Here is a 26,498-nt window from a genome sequence, read left to right on the forward strand (position 1 = left end):
AGAGGAAAAGGGACTGAACCAGATCCCCAGACTCTCAAAGAAGTACCAAAGTCAGAAGATCTGAAGTTGGAGGAAGAAGCACCAATTGAAAAGGAAGATCTTGTCACTCCAGGAGCAGCTGATGCTCTGTGACATCATCTTCCAGGATGGACAGGACAGCACGATAACGTCAAAGTGAGAAAGGGGTAAATGCTCGGCAAAGGACTGAATGTTGTCTGTTTGAATGACAGTCTCATCCCTACCAGGCAGCATACAGAATCAGGCCAGGAAACTTCTTCCATGTAGATTTTGGTCTCCACCAATCAGGGGCTCCTCAGCTCCTTCCCCGTGGCCAGAGCTAAAAACTCTCACTGCCGAGTGTCTCTGCAAGCTCCTTATTCTCCATGTGTCCAAGAGTCTTTGCTTTATATAAAGGTCAGCTTGACCCAAAAAGTTGTCTCTGAGATCTGACAATAGAAACACTACATCTTTTAAACTCCTCCTTGTAGTGTTTTACCGTTGGCAGTGCACTTAACTTCCTAAGCCTTGTTATCCTCAGCTTTAACATGGAGATGTAAGAGCTGTTGTGAGAAACAAATGAGAAAATGAACCTGCAGCTCTTAGAACAGTGACTGGCACACAGGAAGGCCTCATAAGTAATGGTTAATGCCCAAATTCCCCTGGCAGTCAAGCAGCAGGTGTTTGTGGCCCTGGCTAATGGGTAAGGAAATAGGGACATGATCAGTTCATGTAATTGACAAGTCCAAGGCAAGTGTGGCTTCAGGTACAGCTTGATCCAGGGACTCGGGTGATGACACCAGGACCTGATTCCTCTCTCTCCACCTCTCAGCCCCTCCTCCTCTGAGTTAGCTCCATTTTCAGACAGGCTGCCCTCCCCCCGCCCACACACGCAAGCAAGGTGGCTTCAGCAGCAGCAGACCATACATCATTAAAGAGCCAACACAGTAGACGAGGGCACCTGTTCACTCTTCCTGAAGCCCCAGGAAAGATAACATACCTCCCTGCATGGGTGTTCTAGCCTAATCCTATAGCCAACCACTGAAGCCAGGCGATGTGCTTCATAAATTGCATCCGGTCCCCCTCTGGATCCAGGGGTGGGGTCAGCACCACCCAAACCTCACAGGCTGAGCCAGCCGACAGGGAGGCTGGGTGGTACCAGGAGGAAAGCAGTGGCCGCAAATGGAAATCTATCATGAACCCAGAGTCTGCACCCAACTGAACGAGCAAAGGGATTTAACTTCCTTTGGCTACTGAGCGGCTGAGTAGAGAGAGGCTGTGCTTCCACTTACCCCAGGGCTATTGTCAGCCTACAGGGGCCTTGGGGCTACTCACATGCTCTCACTTCTAAGTGTTGGCAGGACACCCTGGTTCAAGAACTATCGGAACTACCCAATAGTCTGTAGAATTAATTCAGAGACCGCCGTAACCTTTTTTAAAGACCTGCCAAGTAATAAAAATAAACCAGCAGTGGAAATCAAAGGCATCTGAGTCTATTTCCTTTTATTGTCTGGGGAAACTGTAGGAAAGTGCACATTCCTTACGAGCGGCGTCACCTCCCTCATCCTTGTCCCAGACCACCCACCCCATCAGTTGGACCTTTTTCTGGCAAACATGACCCTGCACCTGGCTCGCTTCTGACTACGTGAAACGGCTGTGTACTTTACACACATGCTCTCCTTATGCCCCACAGGTACCCGCGTGTCACAGAGGAGGGCACCGAGGCTAAGGGAGGGCCAGGCTGCCAGACTGGCACCCATCTGACTGTCTCCATCCTTGTCCCTGCCTGCGTGGGGCCCACACACGCCCCAGGTGTTCATGTGTCTTCACGCGTCCTCAGGGAGACAGCCCAGGGTGCCTTCTCTGCAAGCGGTGGCTGGTTCTTGTGTTTGCATCCGTGGGGCTGCCGGCTGGCTCCCTTGCTTCCGCATCCCTCTCCCAGGAGAAGATGTAGGACCTTCAGCCTCTTCCCGCTTAGAGCTACGTTTTCTTCTCTCACATGCAAACTCACCTTTAAACCCTGCGTTCTCAGAGCCTCGGCTGCCCAGTTGGAATCCTCACTCCACAGATGCTCCCTGCCGAGTGCCGCCCATGGACCAGGCACAGAGCCGGCTGTGAAGACAGGGTCCAGCCATCACGGGGTTCTGGTTCTTTCAGGGAATGAACCCTCCCTCCTTCCCCCAACTACTGTCACAGCCAAAACTTTTCTCCTTCAATGTTCCCCACAAAGCATCACCCAGCCCCCCTCATACTGCTCACGTGAGGACCCCCTGGAAACCCTGTGCAGGGCACCTGGGGCTCCAGGCACCCAGAGGTGGGGACAAGATGCTGAACATCCCCTGACACTGAGAGCCTCTGACGAGAGCTCCCTGCACTGTGTTCGCAGGTGACTGCTGGCTGCTGGCAGCCATCGCCTCCCTCACCTTGAACGAAGAGGTCCTGGCTCGAGTCGTCCCCCTGGACCAGAGCTTCCAGGAGAACTACGCGGGGATCTTCCGCTTCCAGGTAATGTAGGGGTTGGTTCAAGGTTCTCCTTAAGGGGTGCTGGGGGAGGAGTGGGTCCTGGGGGCTAGGAACAGGTGCTGGGGGCTAGGGACAATTTTCTTCTTCAAAGGGCACTGAGAGACAGCAGGATGCTCTACTGCTGATGTAGGATCCTTAAGGACAGCAGTGGGGAGAGGTGAGAGGTAGACTAAGATTCTCAGGAAGTCATCCTCAAGATTTTTTTTTTTTTTTTTTTTTTTTTTGCTTTTTAGGGCCACACCCAAGGCATATGGAGGTTCCCAGGCTAGGGGTCTAATCGGAGCTACAGCTGCCAGCCTACACCACAGCCACAGCAACATCAAATCTGAGCTGCGTCTGTGACCTACACCACGGCTCACGACAACGCCAGATCCTTAACCCACCGAGTGAAGCCAGGGATTGAACCTGAAACCTCATGGTTCCTAGTCGGATTTGTTTCCACTGCACTACGACGGGAACTCTGAGTAGTAATATTTTTAAAAGCATTAGGTGGAGTTCCCATTGTGGCACAACAGGTTAAGAACCTGACATACTATCCATGAGGATGCAGGTTTGATCCCTGGCCTTGCTCAGTGGGTTAAACATCCAGGCGTTGCCACAAGCTGTGGTGCAGGTCACAGATTTGGCTCAGATCTGGTGTGGCTGTGGCTGTGGTGTAGGCCGGCAGCTGCAGCTCCAATTCAACCGCTACCCCCTGAACTTCCCTATGCAGCAGGTGCAGCCCTAAAAAGAAAAAAAAAAAAAAAAAAGGATAAGGGGCAGGGCAGAGTACTGGAGAGGCAGGTGTGGCCTTGGAGGGAAGAGCAAGCACCACTGTCCTGGGTTTCTTAGTGAGGACCTGCCTGTGGCAGGTGGGTCAGAGGGAGCATCTCCTCCTAGGATGGGCTCATGGAACTTACACCCAGGGGTCTGGGGTGGGGAGGAGCCAGATGCTCAGATGTGATGCTGGTGTGGGGGGGTGCATGCTGCCACTGGCCCCCCTCCAGGCCTCCCCACTCCCTGCCTTGCCCCGCAGTTCTGGCAGTACGGCGAATGGGTGGAGGTGGTGGTGGACGACAGGCTGCCCACCAAGGACGGGGAGCTGCTGTTCGTGCACTCGGCGGAGGGGAGTGAGTTCTGGAGCGCACTGCTGGAGAAGGCCTATGCCAAGTAAGTGCGCTGGCCCTTCCCTGGGGCCGCCTGCCCCCAGCTGCCCTGTGTGCTGGAAAAAGCAAACTATTCAAGGACTCCTTTGAATAGAAATCCTATTCTACAGAAGGACGCCTTGGGCCAAACTGGGCTCTAAATTCAAAGAGAGAATGCATGCAGCTATTGCCATTTTTAATTAAATGCACAGAAACAAGCCATGGTACAGGTCGTGCCTGCCTGGAGACCTCTACTTCTTTGGCAGGACATGTTACATTTTTGCAGCTAAATACAGCACAGCGGGTTGTGGTTTTTTTTTTTTTTTTTTTTTTGGCTTGTTTTTTGTTTTTTTGCCAGTGGATCTGAACTGTCCGTTGCAGAGGTATGAAAACTATGGAAACTTGCCCAGAATATATAATACACCGATGAGAAATGGTTTCCCCAGGCCCTCCCAGATGTGCGCCCACCCCCACAACCAGGCTGCCAGAGCTGAGCTTGTCCAGCGCTCAGCACCGCCCATTCTCAGAAGGTCGCTCATATCAGCAACCCCCCCCAGAGTGGCCTCGTCCTGGGTCCTGTCTGTGCTGCCTGGGCACCCTCTGGGAAAATGACGTGCTCTCAGGCTCCAGGAGGATCTCTGTTCCTCCCAGGCCAAGCCAGGGAGGAGGGCCAGAGTCCACAGACCCAGCTGTGAGCATCTGGGGCCTGAGGCCGCTTTGAAGTCTCCTGCTCTAGAGTTAGGGAACCTGCAGGGCGCCAACAGCACTGTCAGGACCATCAGCCCCTCCTAACTCGGTGGATGCAAGGATGCTGCTTTTGTTATTGGACTTCTCATAAGTTATAAATGCCAAACAGCCCATTAGCAGACCTTCCCTTTCCTGCCAGGATGTAGATAAAAAATCAATGCGGGAGGCTGGCCCAGATAAGTCACCCAGGTCCTTGACTCCAAGGTTCTAGGAGATTTTTCCAAAAGCTTCATAAAGTACCAGGGCCATGGTAAACCGTGGGGACAGTCACGCGCCTTCTTGGGCACCCTGAGTTGGAGACAAACCAAAGAGAGACTGAGCCGAGGGTCCCAGCAGCATTCCACAAAGTGGGGGACACTTTGAGAAGCAGCACCGGGTGGCAGCAGTGTCTGTGCCCTGCTTGTAGGATCAATGGGTGTTATGAAGCACTCTCAGGGGGTGCCACCACCGAGGGCTTCGAGGACTTCACTGGAGGCATCGCTGAGTGGTATGAGCTCAGGAAGGCCCCTCCCAACTTGTTCAAGATCATCCAGAAGGCTCTGCAGAAAGGCTCTCTCCTTGGCTGCTCCATTGATGTAAGTCTGGGGGCCTCCCTCCCCAGCCCCTTCCCCATCTGCTCCTCCCTCCCTAACCTCACCCCCATGTGCTCCAACTAAAGTGAGCTTCCAACAGGGATGGGGGAAACCCACTGCCCTTCTTGCCCACATTATTAGCCCATCTTTTGCCCACCATACTGCACATCCCCAGGGATGCAGGGGTGGCTAGGCAGCAGCGAGGGTGGCTGGGGTACAACTGGTTGCAGTGGATTCCACTGCTCAGTCCATCCTCACCGTCACCCAGAGAGGACACTTTTCTCCTGGGTCTTCCTCTGATCCTCTGACACTGCGGACATGGGGGCCCAGAACACAGCTCCGCTATGCACTCAAGCAAGCTACACTTGTCTGGAGGTGACCAGCTCCTGGCCAAGCAGAACACCAGCCATCAGCCAGGAGCTGAGACAAGCCCAGTAAGGAGCCAGGCAAAGTGTGCCCAGCACCTGAGCCCTGTCCTACCCAGGAACTGCTCCCTGCAAGGACCCGGAGAAGAAGTCTGGCTTTTGGGGCCCACATCTCTGCCCAGCCCTCGGCAGAGATTCTCAAACTTTCTCTGCAGACCCTATTGAGGCAGAGACCCTTTCTACTTACAGTCCTTCTCATTTAGCCAGACAAAACTAACCTCGGTCAGGAGTTCCCATTATGGTGCAGAGAAAATCAATCCGACTGTGAGGATACAGGTTCGATCCCCAGCCTTGTTCACTGGGTCAAGGATCTGGCGTTGCTGTGAGCCTCAGTGTAGGTTGCAGATGCGGCTCTGATCCTGAGTTGCTGTGGCTGTGGTGTAGGTTGGCAGCTGCAACTCCAGTTTGACCCCTAGCCCGGGAACTTTCTTATGCTGCAAGTGCAGCCCTAAAAAGCAAAAAAAAAAAAAAAAAAAAAAAAAAACCACCAAAAACAATCAAACGAAAAACCCTCTGTCAGAGTAGATATGAAAGGAAGGACCGGGAAAGTTCTAGCAGAACAGAAGCAAATCCTGAAGTCTGGCAGAAACAAAGGACTGTCCCGGGGTAAACCCTGCGCCTGGGCTGGGCCAGCCACGGAGTGTCAGTGCCCTCCCTGGGCCCGGGTACCGGCAGAGGCCCCCACCAGCCCCTCTCGGGTGTGCCCTTTCCTTGGGGAATTTGTGACTGCACAGGACACACGTGAGTGCAAGTGCCACTCCCCCCGAGGGCTGCCCTCAGCTCTTCTCTGGCTGGAAATAGCGGGTCAGTGCCTCCGGGTGGGCGCAGGGGGGGCTCTCCGTCCTCCCACCCAGCCCGCCGTAGAGGGAGCAGGAGGCGGGATGCCACAGCCCGGCTGATTGTCCCCACGTTTCCAGATCACCAGCGCCGCGGACTCGGAGGCCGTGACGTTCCAGAAGCTGGTCAAGGGACACGCGTACTCGGTCACCGGCGCCGAGGAGGTAAAGCCCTGCGCGCACTGTGGGAGGTCTTTCTCGCCTGAAAGTGTGTTTCTGCCGGAGGATGGGCCAGGGTGGGGGCCCCCGAGTTCCCTGGGCGTTTCCCAGCAGGCCCCATATCTCTGAAGTTCAAGGTGGTGCAGACCCGCAGCCCCGGCCGCTGCCCTCTGCCTGCGCCCCATCTGCCCTGGGTGCTCAGTTCGCTGAGCTTCAGAATTGCCTCGCTCTTCTGGACCACCGGGAAATAGCAGAACCACACTGCATCTGTGTGTTTTATCCTTGCACGTTTAAAGAATTTTATTGAGGAGTTCCCCTTGTGGCGCAGCGGAAACGAATCCGACTAGGAACCATGAGGTTGCGGGTTCAATCCCTGGCCTAGCTCAGTGGGTTAAGGATCTGGCGTTGCTGTGGCTGTGGTGTAGGCCGGCAGCTGCAGCTCCGACTCGACCCCTAGCCTGGGAACCTCCCTATGCCGCAGGTGCGGCCCTAAAAAGCAAAAAAAAAAAAAAAAAAATTGCGCCATAGTTGACTTACAGTGTTAGGTTTTTCCCTTCAACATGGTCTTCAAATCTGACTCTGCCTCTTGCCGGCTGTGTGGCCTGGGCAGTTATTTAACCTCTCTTCTGCCTCCTAGATTCCTCAGATTTAAATTAGAAAGGGTAACATATCCACTGTAAGGTTGTTGGCAGTAATTCAAACAAGTTAATGCAGATAAGGTGCTCAGACTGTACCTGACATGTTGTGTATGATCAGCTTGCTGTGGCTGTTATTATTATTACTATAAATACTCTTAAGTAACCGCCTTCACTGTTAATTACAAAACCCAGACTAGACCCCAGATCTTCTCACCTGTCCAGTGTTCTTTGTTTTTTTACTTTAAATCTTTTTTTTAATTCAACCCCCCACCTAGATCTTTTTATACTGAAAGTTTTCACGTCTTCAGAAAGTTGAAAGAAGTGTATAATAAACATCCACATGCTATTTCTCTAGATTCAACAGTGGTTAATGGAGTTCTGTTACGGTGCAGCAGCTTACGGATCCGGCATAGTTATTACAGTGACTTGGGTCACTGCTGTGGCACGGGTTCAATCCCTGGGCAGGGAATGCTCACATGCCATGGGCGTGGCCCCCAAATAAGACCACAGTGCTTAAGATTTTCCACATCTGTTTTGTCTTTGTGCGCCCTTCTTTTCTGAGCCATTTGAAAGTAAATCACAGATGTCATGATACTTCCTTCCAGACACTTCAGCAGTTACTTCCCACCCATTAAGAACACTCTGTTACATAATCCCAGTGCTATTTTCATGCTGAAGAAATAAACACTGATTCAAAACTGTGATCCAATATAGAATCCATATTAACGTTTTTTCAGCTGCTCCCAAATGCCCTTTCTAGCTCCCACCCGAGGGTTCTGTCGATTCATGCACTGCATTTGCTTGTTATCAGCAGTGTTCCTTTAACAGAGCTCCTGGGACAAAAGCACATCCCTTTTATCGTCAGTTAAACAGAGGTTCAGAGATGACGTGACGTCTAGAACAGGTGCCTTCGTGCCTCAGGCTCACCGACAGAGGTTAAGGAGCCCTGGTCCTCCAAGGGCCAGATCCTGGGAGCCCCCAGAGCTGGGCAGCATCGAGGGTCTGGGGGTCAAGCATGTCTCCTTTTGTAAAACTCCCCCCCCCCCAAAACATGAACTCGACGCCTGCCCCCAGCTCATGGAGAAGGGGCTTTGGGCTGGAGAACCTGCAGGCCTGGCTTGAACTCAGCATCTCTGTCCTCTCCTTTACCCCCCCTCTCCTTCAGGTTGAAAGCAGAGGAAGCCTGCAGAAGCTGATCCGCATCCGGAATCCCTGGGGAGAGGTGGAGTGGACCGGGCAGTGGAACGACAAGTGAGGAGGGCGGGGACGGGGGGCTGGCTGGGGGCGCTCTGCCCAGGACACTCTGGGGAGCCCAGGAGAGAGGGCACGGTGGCCATGCTGCGAATGAAGCCCAGAGAGCACCACATGGGAGCTGTAGGGCTGGTGGCCCCTCTAAGCTCTTAACCAGTGCATCCCAGCCACTTGGGTACCTTGGGTACCTTTCAAGGCCGGGCTCCTGGGATGCTCTTCCTTTCATCACCTCATGGCTCAGCCCTTCCCTTGCTTGGAGTCACCTTACTCTGGACCTTCGAGGACTTGTTCTGTTCCGAGGGTGTAAACTCGGTGCCTAAGACCAGAGAGAAGTCCTTCCGTTGATGTTCGGGGTTCCTGGTCAGACCTTCCGCTCTCTGGGGCGGGAGGACCAGCCGTGAGCCCCTCTCATGGTTTTCCTGTGCTCCTGTCACCCATCCTCTCCACAGCACTTCCAGGTCCCCACCTCCTCCGTGGCCGATTCCCAGGCAGCTCTGCCAGGGCCCCCAGGTCACCTGCAGAGACCCAGAGGAACGGCCACCATCGGATTTCCAGTCACCTCTTAAGAGTTGCCAGGCCCGTCTCATGTCCCTCTGATGGGTTGTGTTCATTTTCTGGCTGTTCCTTGCCACGAGCTTCCAGGACCATGTCCCTTGCCACCGTGCTCCCCTGCATCTCTTAGCCACGTGTGGCACTTCCCTCACTTCCTGGGGTCTGGACCCTCAGGCGAGAGTGTGTCCCCTTCCTCAGCATTGGGGCATCTTGGGGAGAGGTCCTCGCCTTAAACTACTTTCTTTTTCTTTCTCTTCTTTTTGTCTTTTTAGGGCCGCACCTGTGGCATAGGAAGTTCCCAGGCTAGGGGTCAAATTGGAGCTTCAGCTGCCAGCCTACACCACAGCCACAGCAATGCGGGATCTGAGCCGCATCTGCAACCTTCACCATAGCTCATGGCAATGCCGGATCCTTAACCCATTGAGCGAGGGTAGGGATTGAACCCGCATCCTCATGGATGCTAGTCGGGTTCGTTAACCACTGAGCCAGGACAGGAACTCCCCTACACTGGTTTCTAATGCCTCTCCCTTCCCTTGGTTTTCCAGCTGCCCAAACTGGAACACTGTCGACCCAGAGGTGAGGGAAAGCCTGACCAGACGGCATGAAGATGGAGAATTCTGGTAAGAGTCTGAGAGGCTTCAGGGAAAGAGGCGTGTCTGCCCTGTTGATCTTCACTAGAACATGAGTGGGGTTACCGTGCTGAGAGCGCAGGGCCGTGGGATCCTGGTTTTGTTGTTTCAAATTCACTATAAGACCCTGAACTGAAAACAAAATTCTTGAACCTCTTTGATGTGTCCATCTCAACAACACAGAGTCTTAAAGCTGAGCAGCCTGTCAGGGAAGGTGAGAATGTCTGCAGACCCCAAGAGAGAAGAGGGGCAGGCTGGGCCTTTCTCCCACCCAGTTCCTAGAGATTCATTCCAAGGCTTCAAGGAACAGGCAGAGATAGACCCATGCGGGTGCGTCTGTGCCACAGTGGGGCCACCTGCTTGAATTTTACCCAATGTGTGTCCATCTTCTCTCTCATTTGATATGCATGGCTCACGTTTTTACAGCTGAGGGTTCTGAGTTTCAGAGAAGCTTAGGTAACGTGGCCAAGGTCCGCCAGCTGGAAGGCAGCATCGCCAGGACTAGAACCAGGCCTTCCGATGGCGGATCTGGTGGCCCTGAGGCCCCAAGGTGCTGTGCCCTGGCCTCGACCCGCTCCTAGTCCAGACCTTGGGCAGATGGCCTGGGCTTATCAGTGTGTCCTCTGCTAACCTGCATCCCTGCCTTTGCTAGGATGTCTTTCAGCGACTTCCTGAGGCACTATTCGCGCTTGGAGATCTGCAACCTGACCCCCGACACACTCACCAGTGACTCGTACAAGAAGTGGAAACTCACCAAGATGGACGGGAACTGGCGGCGGGGCTCCACCGCGGGCGGCTGCAGGAACTACCCGAGTGAGGACCCCGGCCCCACGCTGATCAGCTGCCTCCCTGCCTGGCCAATCCTACCCCCTGGCTCTGCCGCCTCTTCTCCCCAAGTCTCCATCGAGACCCCTTTCTCTCCCTCCTCAGCGCCTTTCCTGTCACACCCACTCGCTTCCCCACTCGGGCAGAACCCAAGACGCACTGATTCTGTCCCCTCCAGGCCCTAGATTCCCTGAGGCTGCAGCCCCACCCAAAGGCAGCACTAATCCCACTTTGTGCCCACGGGCAGCTTTACCAGCAGCCTTGCCGGGCAGGGGGACCTTGCCTTGGATGGAGCCTCTGCAACATCCAGGCTCCAGTTGCCTGGCAGCCCTTTTGTGCCCAGTTCACTCAGCCAGTGTCACTGGGGGCCCCGCTCAGTTGGGAGTGAGAATTCCTCGTCTGGTTTATCCTTGGTTGATCCCCTGACTCTTCTGCCCTGACGGCCCCGGCCTCCCGTGCCCCTCCCCCTCAGAAAGTGTCTAATTGTGATGACAATTACGGTGCATACATTGGGCGTGAGGGACTGTGCTAAGTGAGGTATTAATTACTCCAGATAATCTTCCCAACAGACTTCCGAGGCAGGTGCTTTATCACCTCCATCTTGAAGATGAGGGGGCAGAGGCTTGGAGAGGTGACGTGACTTGTCCGAGGCCACACAGCCTTGGCCGAACCTGGGATTTGAACCCAGGCAGTCTGACTGTGGAGTCAGTCTTTAGAGGCTACAGTGGCACATCGTGGCCACGAGTTACTTCGCTGTTACAGATGAGGAAACCAAGGCTCTAAGTGGCACACGTGGGCCACAGAGCATATAGTCAGCCCAGACTCGCTGATCGGTTCTGCTGGCTTGGGTGCTTTTAATCCTTCACCTCAAGTGTGCAACCACCATCAAGCAAGTTCAGACATCTGGCCAGTCCTCTGCCTCTTTCTCCTTCCTGCTAGATCAGGGGACCACAGACTCTCTCTTAAGGGCCAGGTAGTAGACACATTAGGCTCTGTGGGCCCTTTGGTCTCTATGGCAACTATTCACTGGCTGCTATAGCTGAAGACAGCCATACTTAAGTGAATGTTCATGGCTGTGTTCTAATAAAACTTTATGTGCAAAAATAGGCACCTGGCAGCCCACAGAGCCATGGTTCACCAACCCCTGCACTAGATGATGCCTTTATTTCCACAGTTAGAATGTTAGCCCTCTAGGTAAGGGAAGATGATCATACTAATTATCCTTGGCATTCCTGTCGTGGCTCAGTGGTTAACGAATCTGACTAGGAACCATGAGGTTGGGGTTCGATCCCTGGCCTCACTCAGTGGGTTAAGGATCCAGCATTGCCATGAGCTGTGGCGTAGGTTGCAGATGCGACTTGGATCCTGCGTTGCTGTGGCTCTGGTGTATGCCAGTGGCTACAGCTCTGATTAGACCCCTAGCCTGGGAACCTCCATATGCTGCGAGAGTGGCCCAAGAAATGGCAAAAGACAAAAAAAAAAAAAATTATCCTTGAATATGAATGAATCCCGGCTCCTTGCTATAAACAGGTTTTGAACGTGAGGAAGCGGGGGACACCGTGGGACTGGGCAAAGAGACAGGCCCAGGGGATGGGGACACAGAACAAGGAGCTGAGAGTGCACCCAGGATGCTCCTGCCCCTGGGTGCATTGAGGGGTGTGGTCTCCCCAGCCAGGCCGCCTGCACATCTCTGACCTTCACCTTGGAGGCTGATGGAGGAAGGGACCGTGGGGAGATGTCACAGTTGAGCCAAAGGAGATCGGGGCCTCAGCTCGGAGCCCCTGTTCTGTGCTGAGAGATGCCCCTCCAGCCCAGCCAGCCTGAGGGCGAGCGAGGGAGACGTGCAGGGGGCAGAGGGGAGTTTCTGATTTGGGTTCCTGTGGCATTCAGACCAGCTCACTGCCTGTCCCTACTGGGACAGGCTGCCACCCAACCCTGACCTCTGGTTCCTCTGCCCCGCCACCTCCCATCATACCCCCCCCCACGCTGCCGCCTTCATCCTCCCCCTGGCGGCCCCCAACCCCTGGGACCCAGGCCACCTCCTTCCCCACGTACACCTGCCTGGTCGGGCTGGCTCCTGTGTCCTGGGTGAGTGACCCTGGCCCCTCTCGCTGCAGATACTTTCTGGATGAACCCTCAGTACCTGATCAAGCTGGAGGAGGAGGACGAGGACCAGGAGGACGGGGAGAGCGGCTGCACCTTCCTGGTGGGCCTCATCCAGAAGCACCGGCGGCGGCAGAGGAAGATGGGCGAGGACATGCACACCATCGGCTTTGGCATCTACGAGGTGGGGGCGCCCTCGGGTGCAGCTCTGCCCTCCCTTCCTCCTTGGCTCCTCTCAGCCCCGAGAGGAAGGCCAGCCCCACAGGCAGACCTGCAGATGGGGCTCTGGCCCGGCAAGGAAAAGCAAAGCCACAGCCTGGCCACACAGGAGAAGGAGAAGTCACGCAGGATGGGCAGGCTCCTGGCGCACCAAGTAGGGGTCAGAGAGCATCGGGGAGAAGGCTCTGTGTGCTCAAGTGTCAGGGCAGTGTGGCTGCCACTTATGGGACAGACACTCATCCACCTGCTCACAACAGGTGGAGGTAGGCAAACACCACCGTTTCTAACAACGTACGGAATACCAGGCGCCTCCGTCTCTGAAATAGGTGCCAAGGACGTTGGATCTGGAACAAAATAGTTGCAAGAAAAATGCAGACTAAATTGTGACACACAGCCCGCCCCTACCCCCCACCCCCTCACCGGCTTGGAAATCCAGCCATGGGCTTTTGAGCGGGGTAGGACCTGAGTGATCATTTGGTCCCATTTTAGGGACAAGGAAACTGAGGCCAGAGAGGGGAAGTGGCTTCCCCGGGGAAATGCAGGTGGTTGTGGCCAACAGAATCCTAGAACCAACACCTGCTGGCTCCCAGCCCATAGTGCACCTGCCTCGCCCTGCTTTCCCTGTGGAGGAAGCGGGGTGTGTCTGGGTGACCTTAGACAAGTCACCTCAGAGCCCCACGCCTGGATTCTATGCTCTGTAAACTAGGAATGCTGCTAAGGGCTCCTCCACGTTATTGCTAGGGTCACAAGAATTTTTTAAAGGTAGGAATGCTACGAGTTCCTTGGAAAATAGTTAACTGTTGACTTAGTTAATAATTGCCAAAGCAGTAGCCAAAGGGAGTGTAGCAGAGGAGACAGTCCCAGCTGTGGAGCTTTTCCGGAGTCTGAGTTAAGTGTGTTCTCCCTTCTTTGCAGGTTCCGGAGGAGGTACGTCTGTCGTGTGGCAGCCCCCGTCCCTGGGGGCTCTGGGTCACCCACAAGGGAAAGGCTTACACTGCTGGCGCGGGGGTCTTGCTGGTGGCCATGAAGGATGAGTCCCGACCCCCTCTGGGCTCTGGTGAGGTCGCTCAAGGTCCTGGGGCCTGAGATCAGGGCGAGGGGTCTTGGGCAGTGCCCCTGGGCCTCAAACACCTGCTTCCCAGTGGAGGATCCTGTTCTGGGGGCTGCCGCAGGCTCTTCCCAGGGTCCTGTAGCGCCCTTAAAACTGACCTGAAGGGAAACAATGACCCCCGCAGGTGGAATCATGAGATGCAGGAGCCAAGAAAGATGCCTGGACCAGCTTCCAGCTCTGCTGTGAGCAGGCTGGGCGAGCTTGGACAATCCCCCATGCCTTCTCGCTTTCAATGTCTTCCTCCATAAAACTGGTCAACCGCCCACCCCGCCAGGCGGTTGGGATGCACTGGATTACGTAAAAGCACTTAGTAGGCCCGGGGGTGGGGAGGGTAGCTGATCTCGTGAGACGCACAGTAGCCATGTGTGTCACTAAAGACCAGTTTTTTGGCAGTTCCCTTTGTGGCTCAGCAGGATATGAACCCTACTAGTACCCATGAGGATGTGGGTTTGATCCCTAGCCTTGATTGGTGGGATCAGGATCCAGCATCGCCGTGAGCTGTGGTGTAGGTCCCAGATGTGGCTCAGATCCCGAGTTACTGTGGCTGCGGTGTAGGCCAGCAGCTGCAGCTCTGATTCAATCCCGACCCCATGTGTCGAATCTGAGGCCCTAAGTAATAATAATAACAATAGGAGTTGCCATTGTGGCACAGCAGAAACAAATTCGACTAGGAAGCATGAGGTTGTGGGTTCGATCCCTGGCCTCGTTCAGTGGGTTAAGGATCGGGTGTTGCCGTGAGCTGGGGTGTAGGTCGCAGACGCGGCTCAGATCTGGCACTGCTGTGTCTATGGTGTCGGCCGGCAGCTGTAGCTCTGATTTGACTCCTAGCCTGGGAACCTCCATGTGCTGCGGGTGCAGCCCTAAAAAGACAAAAGACAAAAATAATAATAATAATAATAATAAAGGCTAGTTTTCCGAGTCAACACAAGGGGCAGTTGGAGGCCCCTTGGATGGCTCCGTGGATGCCATGGTCACACTGCAAGCCCAGGTTTGGAAGCTGGGCTCCCTCCTCGCCCTGGTCCTGTTGGCTTCTGTCCGGGTGTCTCCCCCACACAGAACTGGGTGGATCCCTGCCATGCGCACAACAGTGTCATAATGTCCCCGAGTTGTGGGGGGCGGGGAGGGCGTCTGCAGACGTGCACGAACGTGGGCCCCCTGTCGTGCGCGCCTCTGAGTTCCTGTTCTGGGTAGGACGTTTGCTCCTCATCTAAGGTGACCCAGACGTGTCGCCATCCATCGCCTTCCCCCGAGGGGTGGGAAGGAGCCCTCCCCCCGCCCACCCCCCACTCTCACAGGCTCCTGTCTCCTCGCCAGTTGACCGGACAGACCAACATCCACCTCAGCAAGAACTTCTTCCTGACGCACAGAGCGAGGGAGCGGTCGGACACCTTCATCAACCTGCGGGAAGTGCTGAACCGCTTCAAGCTGCCGCCGGGCGAGTACATCCTGGTGCCCTCCACCTTCGAGCCCAACAAGGACGGGGACTTCTGCATCCGCGTCTTTTCCGAAAAGAAGGCCGACTACCAGTAGGTCGTCGTCCCGCCCGCCCCCTAGCCCTCCAACCCCGGGTCCTGTCCGCCCGCTGGTCCCTCCCTGACCTACCTGGAGCGCCTCACCCCCCAGAAGGGCAGGTTCTTTTTCCAAAAAAGCCGCTCTGCTTCGGGGGTTAGCGTGGGGATGTCAGGTGTGGAAGGACATCAGTGCTGCCTTCAGGGAAGCAAAGAAAACAGCCACTCGGCATCTCTTGGGTCAGAAAGAGGCTATTCTATGTGGAGTTCCCATCGTGGCTCAGCCAGCACGAACCTGACTAGGATCCATGAGGATGCAGGTTCCATCCCTGGCCTCGCTCAGTGGGTTGGGGATTCGGCGTTGCCGTGAGCTGTGGTGTAGGTTGCAGACACAGCTTGGATCTCATGTTGCTGTGGCTGTGGTGTAGGCCAGCAGCCTGGGAACCTCCATGTGTCACAGGTGCGGCCCCCCAAAAAACAAAACAAAAAAAAGCAGGGGGAGTGGTTGTAGAACAAATCGCAGAGTCTAATTTCACAGTCGTGCCTCTGAATGATCAAGTTGTTTTCATTTTAATGACACGTGTTAGACCATCTATGGACCCCGGCCTGCTGTTTAGCACAGTGCTGGCCAAATCCTTGCTTCCCAGCCTGCCTGGTGGAGCCCAGGTGTAAGCGACCATCTCAGTGGCCCCTCAGGTGTCTCCAGAGTCTCTCCGCATTACCAGGTCTCCAGCTGACCCCCTTCCTCACTGGATCCCACTGGATCCCAGCTGTTTGGGGACTCTTTTTGGCTCACCCCACATCATTATGAGCTCAATTCACTGTGGCTTCTGCCACTTGGGGCGCTGCCTCAGCCATGTCTCTACAGCTGGGCACTTAACAGCATGAGGCATAATCAGCCTTAGGCACCTTACACAGAAGGAGATTTACTGGAAGGCCATGGACCTCTCTAGAACGGATGGGAGGCTGGGCAATGGGACAGGGTAGAGCAGGGACCATGGATGTGCTGGAAGGCCAGGGTGTGGGCAGCAGGGGCTGAGGCAGCTTCTGTTTCCCCTTGGACCCGGTGCCACCTCGGACCCTGTGCCACGTGCTTGGATCCATAGACCCAGCGAGTGCAGCCAACAGGCTCTATCAGCTGCCTCGAGAGGGCAGAGGGCAGTGGGAGGGGGGCGCAGGGATGGCTGTGCTCCAGGGCAGTGCGGGCAGAGGCAGAATTCCCTGGAGAAAACCGGGCTGCTAGCAAGGTGAGCACCCAGCCTCTGTGAACCAGTAGCATCACTGCCACGTCGCTGCAGCTCTCCCACCTCTGACCGGCTCTCCTCTGGAGCACCACAGTTCGGGGACTCTCCAAGTTCTTTTGACTGTGACCCTTCTTTGAATCATTTCTGCCTTAACTTCTGCTCTGGGGGATGTGTTATCACAGAAACTTGGATGCAGAGGAACCCCCTCTGTCCACCCTGTGCCAGGTTTAACGGTGTGGCTACTTTTTTTTTTTTTTTTTTTTTTTGGCCACACCCCGTGACATACAAAAATGCCCAGGCCAAGAGTTCCTGTCGTGGCTCAGTGGTTAACAAACCTGACTGGTATCCATGAGGACGCAGGTTCGATCCCTGGTCTTGCTCAGTGGATTAAGGATCCAGTGTTGCCGTGACTGTGGTGTCGGCCGGCAGCTGCAGCTCCGATTGGACCCCTAGCCTGGGGACCTCCATATGCCACAGGTGCAGCCCTAAAAGGCCAAAAAAAAAAAATTCCCAGGCCAGAGATCAAACCCCAGCCACAGTTGTGACCAGAGTCACAGCAGGGACAATGCCCGATCCTTAACCCACGGCACCACGAGGGAGATCCCACAGGTCCATTTTAGCAGTGATTCCTCCCTTTCTTCCTCGCTGCCCTTCCAGTAACACATCTCCTTCTTTTCCAGAGTCGTGGACGATGAAATCGAGGCCGACCTGGAAGAGGTACTTGGAACTGCCTGACGTCCCCCGACTCTGCCCTGAACACCCCAGGACCCGAGGCGCAGGAAGCAACTCGAAGGGCTTAGGAGGCCCCTAGGACTTCATGAGCACAGCTTGAAACTAGGGGTGCCGTCCTGGCTAGGGTCTGAGAGTGCCTCCAGCGGGGCTCTGGCGGTCCCTTGGAGGTGGCCCATGTGCACGAGGGGTGCCCTGATCCGTGTGAGGTCTCGTCTCCCCTTTTTATGACCTCAGTTTTCTCGCTGATAAAACGAACGCGCTGGATGACGCGGTTTCTCCCGGTCCTTGAGTTCCGAGAGGTGTGACGCAGTGGTCCCTCCTGAAGGGCTTGAACTCGGGAATTTCAGACGAGGCCCAGCCATGGCAAGTTCAAAGTCAGGGAAGGGAAGCACGCGAACAGGAAGGAATGCCCTTCCCACTGTCCCAGCAAGAGGGTTCCTCCTCAGCTGCTGAACCTCACGCGTGCTCAGCGAGATGCTGAACAATGCCCAAGGGCCTTGTGGCTGTGCTCTGTCACCATGGTCAGAGTCCTTCCAGAACACGCCAGCTAGCCTGCACGTCTGAGTCCCTGTTACATTTGATCACGAGAGGCCACTTGGGTGGAATGGTGGAGAATTATGTGAGCAATTAGGGTGCACCTTCTTCCCACATAGTTTGCATTCCGTCTCAAGTGTTTTGGCTGGAAAGAAATTTTTTTTTTTTTTTTTTTTTTTGTCCTTTTGCCTTTTCTAGGGCCACTTCCTGTGGCATATGGAGGTTCCCAGGATAAGGGTCAAATGAGAGCTGTAGCCACCAGCCCACACCACAGCCACAGCAACACAGGATCCGAGCTGTGTCTGCAACCTACACCACAGCTCACTGCAACGCCAGATCCTGAACCCACTGAGCAAGGCCAGGGATCAAACCCGCAACCTCATGGTTCCTAGTTGTATTCGTTAACCACTGCACCACGGCAGGAACTCTGAAAAATTCTTTTTTTTTTTATTTTTTTATTTTTTTTTGTCTTTTGTCTTTTGTTGTTGTTGTTGTTGTTGCTATTTCTTGGGCCGCTCCCGCGGCATATGGAGGTTCCCAGGCTAGGGGTCCAATTAGAGCTGTAGCCACCGGTCTACACCAGAGCCACAGCAACTTGGGATCCGAGCCGTGTCTGCAACCTACACCACAGCTCACAGCAACGCCGGATCATTAACCCACTGAGCGAGGGCAGGGACCGAACCCACAACCTCATGGTTCCTAGTCGGATTCATTAACCACTGCGCCACGACAGGAACTCCTGAAAAATTCTTTTATTCATTCCTCACGCTGTCCTTTGTCTCAGTCCTGGTAACCTGAGAATTCAAGCCAGAGAGAGAGAGCTCTCACACACACACACAGAACTGTGAGGGGAACGGAAGCCACTCCAGCAAGGAGAGCAGGTGCCTGTGGATCCACTGCGTCTCACTTCTGGGCCTTGTCTTCCAGAATGATGCCAGCGAGGACGACATCGATGACGGATTCAGGAGGCTGTTTGCCCAGCTGGCAGGAGAGGTAAGTGGTCGCCACTTCTCTGGGTTATGCGCCCTGTGTGAGGCCAAGGGAAAGACCCACCGTGTCCTCAAGGAGACTTCTATTTAACGAGGGAGAGGAAACAAACCGAACCAAATCCAAAAGGAATTGCAAAGGTCGCTGGGATGTGCACTCAGATCCTTCGCCCACAGCCTCCCCAGGACCTCTGCTTATGGCCAGGGGTTTCTGCTTTTGTGGTCAGCTCTGGGCTGTATTCCTCCTGCCACGGGACCCTGGGCCTCACTGTGTGGCTGTTTTGTTTTGTTTGTTTTTTTCCTTTTTTAAAAAATTTTTTTATTATAGTTGATTGATAGCATTCTGTCAATTTCTGCTGTACAACAAAGTGACCCAGTCAGACACACACACACACACGCACACACACACACACACACACACATTCTTCTCCTATTATCTTCCATCTTGTTCCATCACAAGTGACTGGGTCTAGTGCCCTGTGCTGTACAGCAGGACCCTTGCTTATCCACTCTAAATGTCATTATTTGCAACCACTGACTGTGGCTATTTGCTTTGCTCTGTTCCACTGCAACTAAGACCTGGAACACGGCCCCTTCCCCTTGATGTCCACAGAAACATTTGGGGAGATGCAGGATTTTACATCTCAAGGATGCAAACAGACTTCCCTGTTCTTCAGCAAAATCCCTCAGCCGTTGAGGCTTCCATCTGCTGTAGAGTTACAGGCTTTCTTCTAACAGCTCCCACAAAAGTCATTCTCCTCTGTTCAGCGGAGGCCTCCAGCTCTGGCCAGTGCCCACCAGGGGGCCCACCTGGGCCTCTCATTGGAGACCCTCCCCAGCCCCTCAACCTGCCTCCCCTCCCCTCCTCCTCCCAGCTTCTAAGGGCAGGGGGCGTCAGAGGGATGGGTTTCCCCATTGATTGAATCTGTCTCCCTCTCTCTCTGTCTCTGTCTCACACACACACACACACTCCAAGAAGACACAAAGGACTACAGTCAATCTTGATTGTAAATAATAGGGCTGTCCCTCGGTTACACAATATGTGGAAGTGACCAGAGGCCCCGGCACCACCTCTGAGGGGCCCTGGCAGGACGGGCCGCTGAGAAGGTGCTGGGCCAGCCCGTGGAGCAGTGTCTAACCAGCTTTACTGGAAGCCGGAGCTGGGTTTTAAAGGGTGAGGAAGGCGTACTGGGTGGGAGGACGGGTAGAGAACTAAGTCAAAAGACCACAGATGGGGTCGGTGGAGAATTTATTCTTTACAGTCTCTGAAGCAAAGAAATGATGACTAAACTCCGCCTGGAGCACACTGTAGGTTAAAACATGATCTAGGAGTTTCCGTTGTGGCTCAGCAGTAACAAACCTGCCTAGTATCCATGAGGACAGGGGTTCAATCCTGGCCTCGGTCAGGGGGTTAAGAATCCAGTGTTGCCGTGAGCTGTGGTGTAGGCCGAAGATGCAGCTCCAATCTGGCGATGCTGTGGCTGTGGTGGAGGCCGGCAGCTGTAGCTCCTATTCGACCCCTAGCCTGGGAACCTCCATATGTCGAGGGTGTGGCCCTAAAAAGCAAAAAGAAATTAAAAAAAAACAAAACACGATCCATTGTAAATCAACTATACTTTAACATTGTAAATCAACTATAATTAAAAAAAAATTTTTTTTAAACCATCCAGAACTTGGTGGCAGTACTACTCAAAGTGGGGTCGGTTGGTCGAGGGGCTTGTTAGAAATGCACATCCGTAGACCCCCACCTGGACCAGGGCTTGCCCGGGGCAGACACCCTGCAGGGAGCCACTAAGCTCTGCTTGCTTGTCCACAGGATGCAGAGATTTCTGCCTTTGAGTTGCAGACGATCCTGAGAAGAGTTCTAGCAAAGCGTAAGTCTCCCCTTCTTGCAAAGCCCTGACCCTGCTCCTTCTCCCGTGACCTGAGGGGACACGGGCTGCATCCCCTCCCACGTCGTGGTGGCTGTATGGCTGAACCATTATTTCATCACTCCTGCATCAGTACCATCGCCACCAAAGAACTGGATGGAGGAGGTTCTATGTGATGTGATTTTTTTTAAAAAAAGGGACAACGGTTTCTGGAGTGTGGAGGTCAAAGGTCACATCCAGGTTGCCACTGTTTAGGAGCTCTGATCTAAACCAAGTTAGATAACCTCTCTGATGCTTGTTTCCTTATCTGCAAAATAGCCTATTATTACCTACCGTTTGTTTACCTTCCTCTTAAGAGTGGTTGAATGTCTTAAGTGAGATAACATGTAGCAATTGCCTGGCCCAAAGCCTGGGCTCCGTAAACGGTGCCTGTTAGGATGTTTCCTTGGTAAGAAAGATGGGTCAGCCGAGATCACGGGAGCCGGAAGGCACACCCCACCCCTGAGTCCCTGGCTGTGTTTAGAGGGGAACCATCGACAGTGACAGCATCTCACTGCCAAGCCAGAATGGAAAGTGGCCCATCATCCTCGCAAATGAAGGGGGTGGCATTAAAAAGCCTCATCTCCTGGAGTTCCCGTCGTGGCTCAGTGGTTAACGAATCCGACTAGGAACCATGAGGTTTTGGGTTCAATCCCTGGCCTTGCTCAGTGGGTTAAGGATCCGTTGTTGCCGTGAGCTGTGGTGTAGGTCGCAGACACGGCTCAGATCTGAACTTCCATATGCTGCAGGTGTGGTCCTAAAAAAAAACCAGAGAGATCTAACCCAGATGATAAACGCGCACATGTGTGGTCAGGTCTGAACGGCCGGTCTGTGGCTCATCCCCAGGAGTCCCAGGGGCTTCAGTGACAGCCTCTGGCCCAAGAGATAAAAGTAGATCTTCCTCTTGGAGCCAAAGATGGGTCCATGCCAGTAGGGTCTCCCACTCCAGGGAATGCGAATGCATCGCGGCCTACAGGAATCACAGATGTCCAGCTCCTGTTCCGAGGGCTCTGAACAAACGCTGCATTTGAGCTTCTGTGATTCACAGAGCTCCAGCCAGGGGGTCGAAGGGCCAGCACGGCCAGGCCAGCCCAGGGCTTCCCCAGGGCCAGCCCAGTCCCCCGCCTCCCTCCTCCGATCTGGGGGTGACAAGAGATGATGTTTATCCTCGAGGCTGCCAGGCACAAGGAGGTCACAGGGCCGCTTTGAGCCCAGAACACTGAGCTCTGTTGTTTCTGTGCAGAGGTGGGGGGGGGAGGGAACAGGCCACAATTGGGTGCAGCTGCTCCTGGTGGGAGGCGCTGCAGTGGCCTCACCCGAGCCTCAGAGCTTGGTACCCTCCCCCTCATCCATGCCTGGTGACGCCTGCCTTCTGTCCAGGGCCCCACTCATGAGAGGGGGGTCAGTGCCCAGAATGGCAGTGTTGAGACAGGTTAGGTCTTAACTTTTCACAAGGATGTGACGAGAAGCATGGGCTCCCATGAAGGCTCTGAGAACAGACTCATATCACCTGCTGACTCCCCACTAGGCAGGACACACCCTGGAGAGCATGGTGGCTCCGGAGAGCCTCTGGCCCCCAGGGTTGTTACCTGGCTGGGGACACAGAGGTGCCCTAAGTGCCTGCAGACGGACAGTTATGTAAACCTCTTCTTCTCACAGGGCCTGGCCTGCAATGAACACATGGGGCCTCTCATTTGTCACAGGTGACTCTGCCTCCTGTGATCGCTTAAAGTTCCAATCTTTTATCATTTTCTAGTTATTGATTTTAAAAGTATGCATTGGAAAAAAAGAAAAAGAAACGAAAAGTATGCATCGGAGTTCCCTGGCAGCTTGTTGGGTTAAGGATCCAGTGTTGTTACTGCTGCGGCTACAGTTGCAGCTGTGGTACGGGTTCGATCCCTGGCCCGGGAACTTTAAACAAATAAGTACATACATACCTAATGGCCACTATACAGGCAAAGGTAACGCATCCTCTGCACTGTCCCAGTTTGGCGGCCACCAGCCTCATGTGGCTCTTTCAGATCATTTAAGCGGCTCCCATTTCCGAGGACACAGGCCCAGGACATCCCATCATCCTGGAATGTTGTGTTGGGCAGGGCTGCTCTCGATGTACCCATCACCCTTATTTTGTCTCCCAGGCCAAGACATCAAGTCAGACGGCTTCAGCATCGAAACCTGCAAGATCATGGTTGACATGCTGGATGTATCCTTTAACGTGTTGGGGAGAGCAGGCTGGAGGGGTTTGAAGAAGACTCAAACACATGCCTTTCCTGCTTCAGGTCGGCCAGCCATCCCCGCTGGCTCAAGTTAGCACTGTCAGCTTTCAGCGCTGGCCTCCCTGGCCAGGGAATGTGGAGCCACTTCAGATGAGGGAACATGAGATGCTGCAACCTCCCCACCCCCAGGCTGAGCGCAGGGAGCCAGCCTGGTCCAGGGCTCCTGCTGGGAATCCCCACAGCCCGCCCACCATCCCTCTCTGGGGCTTGAATTTGTTTCCTGGGAAGTACTCCCAAAGCATGGTACTCTGATGGGAATGTTTGCCCTGGTTAGGCATTCCTTCCCGATTCCTAAGACCGGGGCCCACCCTCCAAGAGCAACCTCCTCCCTCTGTGCCCAGGCTCCTGGCACCTGCTGTGTAGTTCCCCCTATAAGAGGCCTCTTATAAATAAGAATACTCATGGGGAATTCCCGTCATGGCACAGTGGGAACAAATTCGATTAGGAACCATGAGGTTGCAGGTTTGATCCCTGGCCTTGCTCATGGGTTAAGGATCTGGCGTTGCCGTGAGCTGTGGTGTTGGTTGCAGACACGGCTTGGATCTGGCATTGCTGTGGCGCTAGCCTGTAGCAACAGCTCCGATTAAACCCCTAGCCTGGGAAACTCTATATGCTGCGGGTGCGGCCCTATAAGGACAAAAAATACAAAATACGAAAAAAAAAAAAAAGGAAATAAGAATACTCGGAGGTCCTGTTGTGGTTCAGTGGATTAAGAACCAAACATAGCATCTCTGAGGATGCAGGTTCCATCCCTGTTCTCGCTCAGTGGGTAGAGGATCTGGCATTGCCACGAGCTGTGGCATAGGTCGCAGGCTCGGATCCTTCACTGCTGTGGCTGTGGTGTAGGCTGGCAGCTGCAGCTCCGATTTGACCCCTAGCCTGGGAACTTCCATATGCCATGCATGTGGCCCTAAAAAAAAATATTGCCCAAAGAGCCAAGGGCCTGGCCATTAGAAGCCACCTGGAGCCTCCAGATCTCCGACAGCTCATTTTCAGCAGGACTTGGAGCCTTCAGCCCAGCACCCCCAGACCAGCGGGCAGAGCGGGGGCAGGGAGGGCAGCAGGTCTCTATCCACCCATCCCGCTGCCCTCAGATGGAGGCTCAGCCAGCGTGAGGAGCGGGAAAAGGGTCTTTCGGCAAGAGCCCCTGGTGAATAAGCTGTGGCCACCAGCTCCAGGTGAAGAGGACAGGCCAGGTGACACGGCCCACAGGAACCCAGCCCCCGGGAGCTTTCCTTAACTGAAGGCAGTCGGACGGGAGTGGCAAGCTGGGTCTGAAGGAGTTCTACATCCTTTGGACAAAGATTCAAAAATACCAGGTAAGAGCCCAGGAGGGCCGGATGGCAGGGGTGGCGGGTCTGTGTGCGGAACCCGGTTCAGAGGCAGCGACTCTTCAGGATAAATGGTGGAGGGACCTTTTCAAGGGAAGGGGGCTGGACCCACGATGGAGCTCCAATCTGAATGAGTCAAGACAGGGCTGGGCACATGTGAACAGAAAGAGCAAAGACTGGAGTTCCCGTCGTGGCTCAGCAGTTAGCGAACCCAACTAGCATCCATGAGGACGTGGGTTCGATCCCTGGCCTCACTTAGTGGGTTAAGGATCTGGTGTTCCCATGAGCTGTGGTGTAGGTCGCAGATGCTGCTCGGATCCCACATGGCTGTGGCTGTGGTGTAGGCAGGCGGCTATAGCTCCGATTGGACCCTTAGCTTGGGAACCTCCATATGCCACAGGTGCAGCCCTAAAAAGACAAAAATAGATGAATAAATAAATAATGAGAAAAAGCAAAGATTTTGCAAGTTAGGCTGTCTGCTCCCTGCCTTGTTGACTGTAATGGGGTCATCTGAAAGCCACATGGAGTTTGCTGAAAAGGCTGTTGTCACTCCTTGTAGTTTGGATTTTTGACAGCTAAGTACAAAAACGACAGAAGACAAGAATGGTGGGGGCGGGGGGGTTCCTGTTGAGGCTCAGCGGTAACAAACCCGACTAATATCCGTGTTCGATCCCTGGACTCAATCAGTGGGCTAAGGATCCGGCGTTGTCGTGAGCTGTGGTGTAGGTCATAGACACAGCTCAGATCTGGTGTTGCTGTGGCTGTGACTGAGGCTGGGAGCTGTAGCTCAGATTAGACCCCTAGCCTGGGAACTTCCTTAAGCCGTGGGTGTGGCCCTAACAAGCAAAAAGATAAAAAGGACAAGAACAGGGGCTCATGTAGTTGGCCAGGTGGTTTGATGGGCATGTTTATAAACCAGCTCGCAGAGGCAAAGGACCATTTAGGGCAGAAACATGGTGATGCTTCCAAGGCCAAACTAGAGGCATGGAGCTGGAACGATTTCAGCTCCGCTTAGTACATGGCACAGAGCTCACCACCTTTGGGGTCACGGTTTTCTAACTATGCTGTACATTCCAGAAAATTTACCGGGAAATTGATGTGGACAGGTCGGGCACCATGAACTCCTATGAGATGCGGAAAGCATTAGAGGAAGCAGGTAACACTCCCTAATTGTATTTCCTTTCTTTCAATACCTATAGAATATGTGAAAACTTATTCTCTGCGATGCAAAATTTGGTAAACCATGAAATAAAGCAGGTGCTGGTTCAAACACATCCTCTTCATTCGCCTTTTAAAAACTAATTAATGGAGTTCCCTTGGAATTCCTATCATGGCTCAGCAGAAACGAATCTGACTCGCATCCATGAGGACGCAGGTTCAATCCCTGGCCTCCCTCAGTGGGTTAAGGATCTGGCGTTACCATGAGCTGTGGTGTAGGTCACAGATGCGGCTTAGATCCCATGTTGCTGTGGCTCTGGTGTAGGCCAGCAGCTGTAGCTCCGATTCGACCCCTTGCCTGGGAACCTCCATATGCTATGAGTGTCACCCTAAAAAAAAAGGACTAATTAATGGAGTTCCCTAGTGGCTTAGCAGTTAGGAACTCTGTTGTCACTGCTGTGGCTCAGGATGCTTCCGTGGCTCGGGTTCAGTCCCTGAGCCAGGAACTACCACATACTGCCAAAAAAAAAAAAAAAAGGCAACATAGATACAAATTATTGCATTTGGAATGGATAAACAATGGGGTCCTACTGTACAGCACAGGGAACTGTGTCCAGTCTCTTGGGTTAGAACATGATGGGAAATAATATGAAAAAACAAAAGAGAGAGAATGTACATATATGTACGACTGGATCACTTTGCTGTATAGCAGAAATTGCAGGAACAATGTAAATCAATAAAAAATAAAAAATAAAAAAACAGCCAAGACTAATTGGTAAAATGGAGTGGCCTTGAGGACACCCCTGTCCCCTAAGCCTTCTTGAATTGTCTCCCTCTGACCGGGCGGGTCACAGGCAATGTCAGTTCCTGCCACCCCACCCCCACCCCGGCTCCTCGTCTCGGGCGCAGGGAAAGCAGGATGTCCAGCTCCAGCCTGTGCTGAGTCCCTAGCAGACTGTGATGTCAATAAAAGGGACTCCGTGGGTTAAGGCTCTGGTGTAGGTCGCACATGCGGCTTGGATCTGGTGGTGTTGTGGCTGTGGTATAGACCGGCAACTTCAGCTCCAATTAGACCCCTAGCCTGGGAACTTCCACATGCCGAGGGTGT

The 26,498-nt window shown here is 54.0% G+C and overlaps 1 protein-coding gene across 1 annotated transcript in view; it reads left to right on the forward strand.

Moving 5' to 3' along the window:
* The window catches only part of CAPN2 (calpain 2), a 61,418-nt gene that overhangs the window by 29,250 nt on the left and 5,670 nt on the right, over positions 1 to 26,498 (forward strand). Inside the window, 16 exon segments of the mRNA NM_001100188.1 lie at positions 2,384 to 2,502; positions 3,536 to 3,669; positions 4,798 to 4,966; positions 6,306 to 6,389; positions 8,187 to 8,272; positions 9,370 to 9,444; positions 10,106 to 10,266; positions 12,396 to 12,565; positions 13,516 to 13,527; positions 15,026 to 15,237; positions 17,144 to 17,180; positions 18,657 to 18,722; positions 20,532 to 20,589; positions 22,764 to 22,828; positions 24,152 to 24,220; positions 25,310 to 25,388. Coding sequence (NP_001093658.1) covers positions 2,384 to 2,502; positions 3,536 to 3,669; positions 4,798 to 4,966; positions 6,306 to 6,389; positions 8,187 to 8,272; positions 9,370 to 9,444; positions 10,106 to 10,266; positions 12,396 to 12,565; positions 13,516 to 13,527; positions 15,026 to 15,237; positions 17,144 to 17,180; positions 18,657 to 18,722; positions 20,532 to 20,589; positions 22,764 to 22,828; positions 24,152 to 24,220; positions 25,310 to 25,388 — 1,596 coding nt within the window.

This window comes from Sus scrofa, chromosome 10 (assembly GCF_000003025.6).
Source record: "Sus scrofa isolate TJ Tabasco breed Duroc chromosome 10, Sscrofa11.1, whole genome shotgun sequence".
Taxonomy (NCBI): domain Eukaryota; kingdom Metazoa; phylum Chordata; class Mammalia; order Artiodactyla; family Suidae; genus Sus; species Sus scrofa.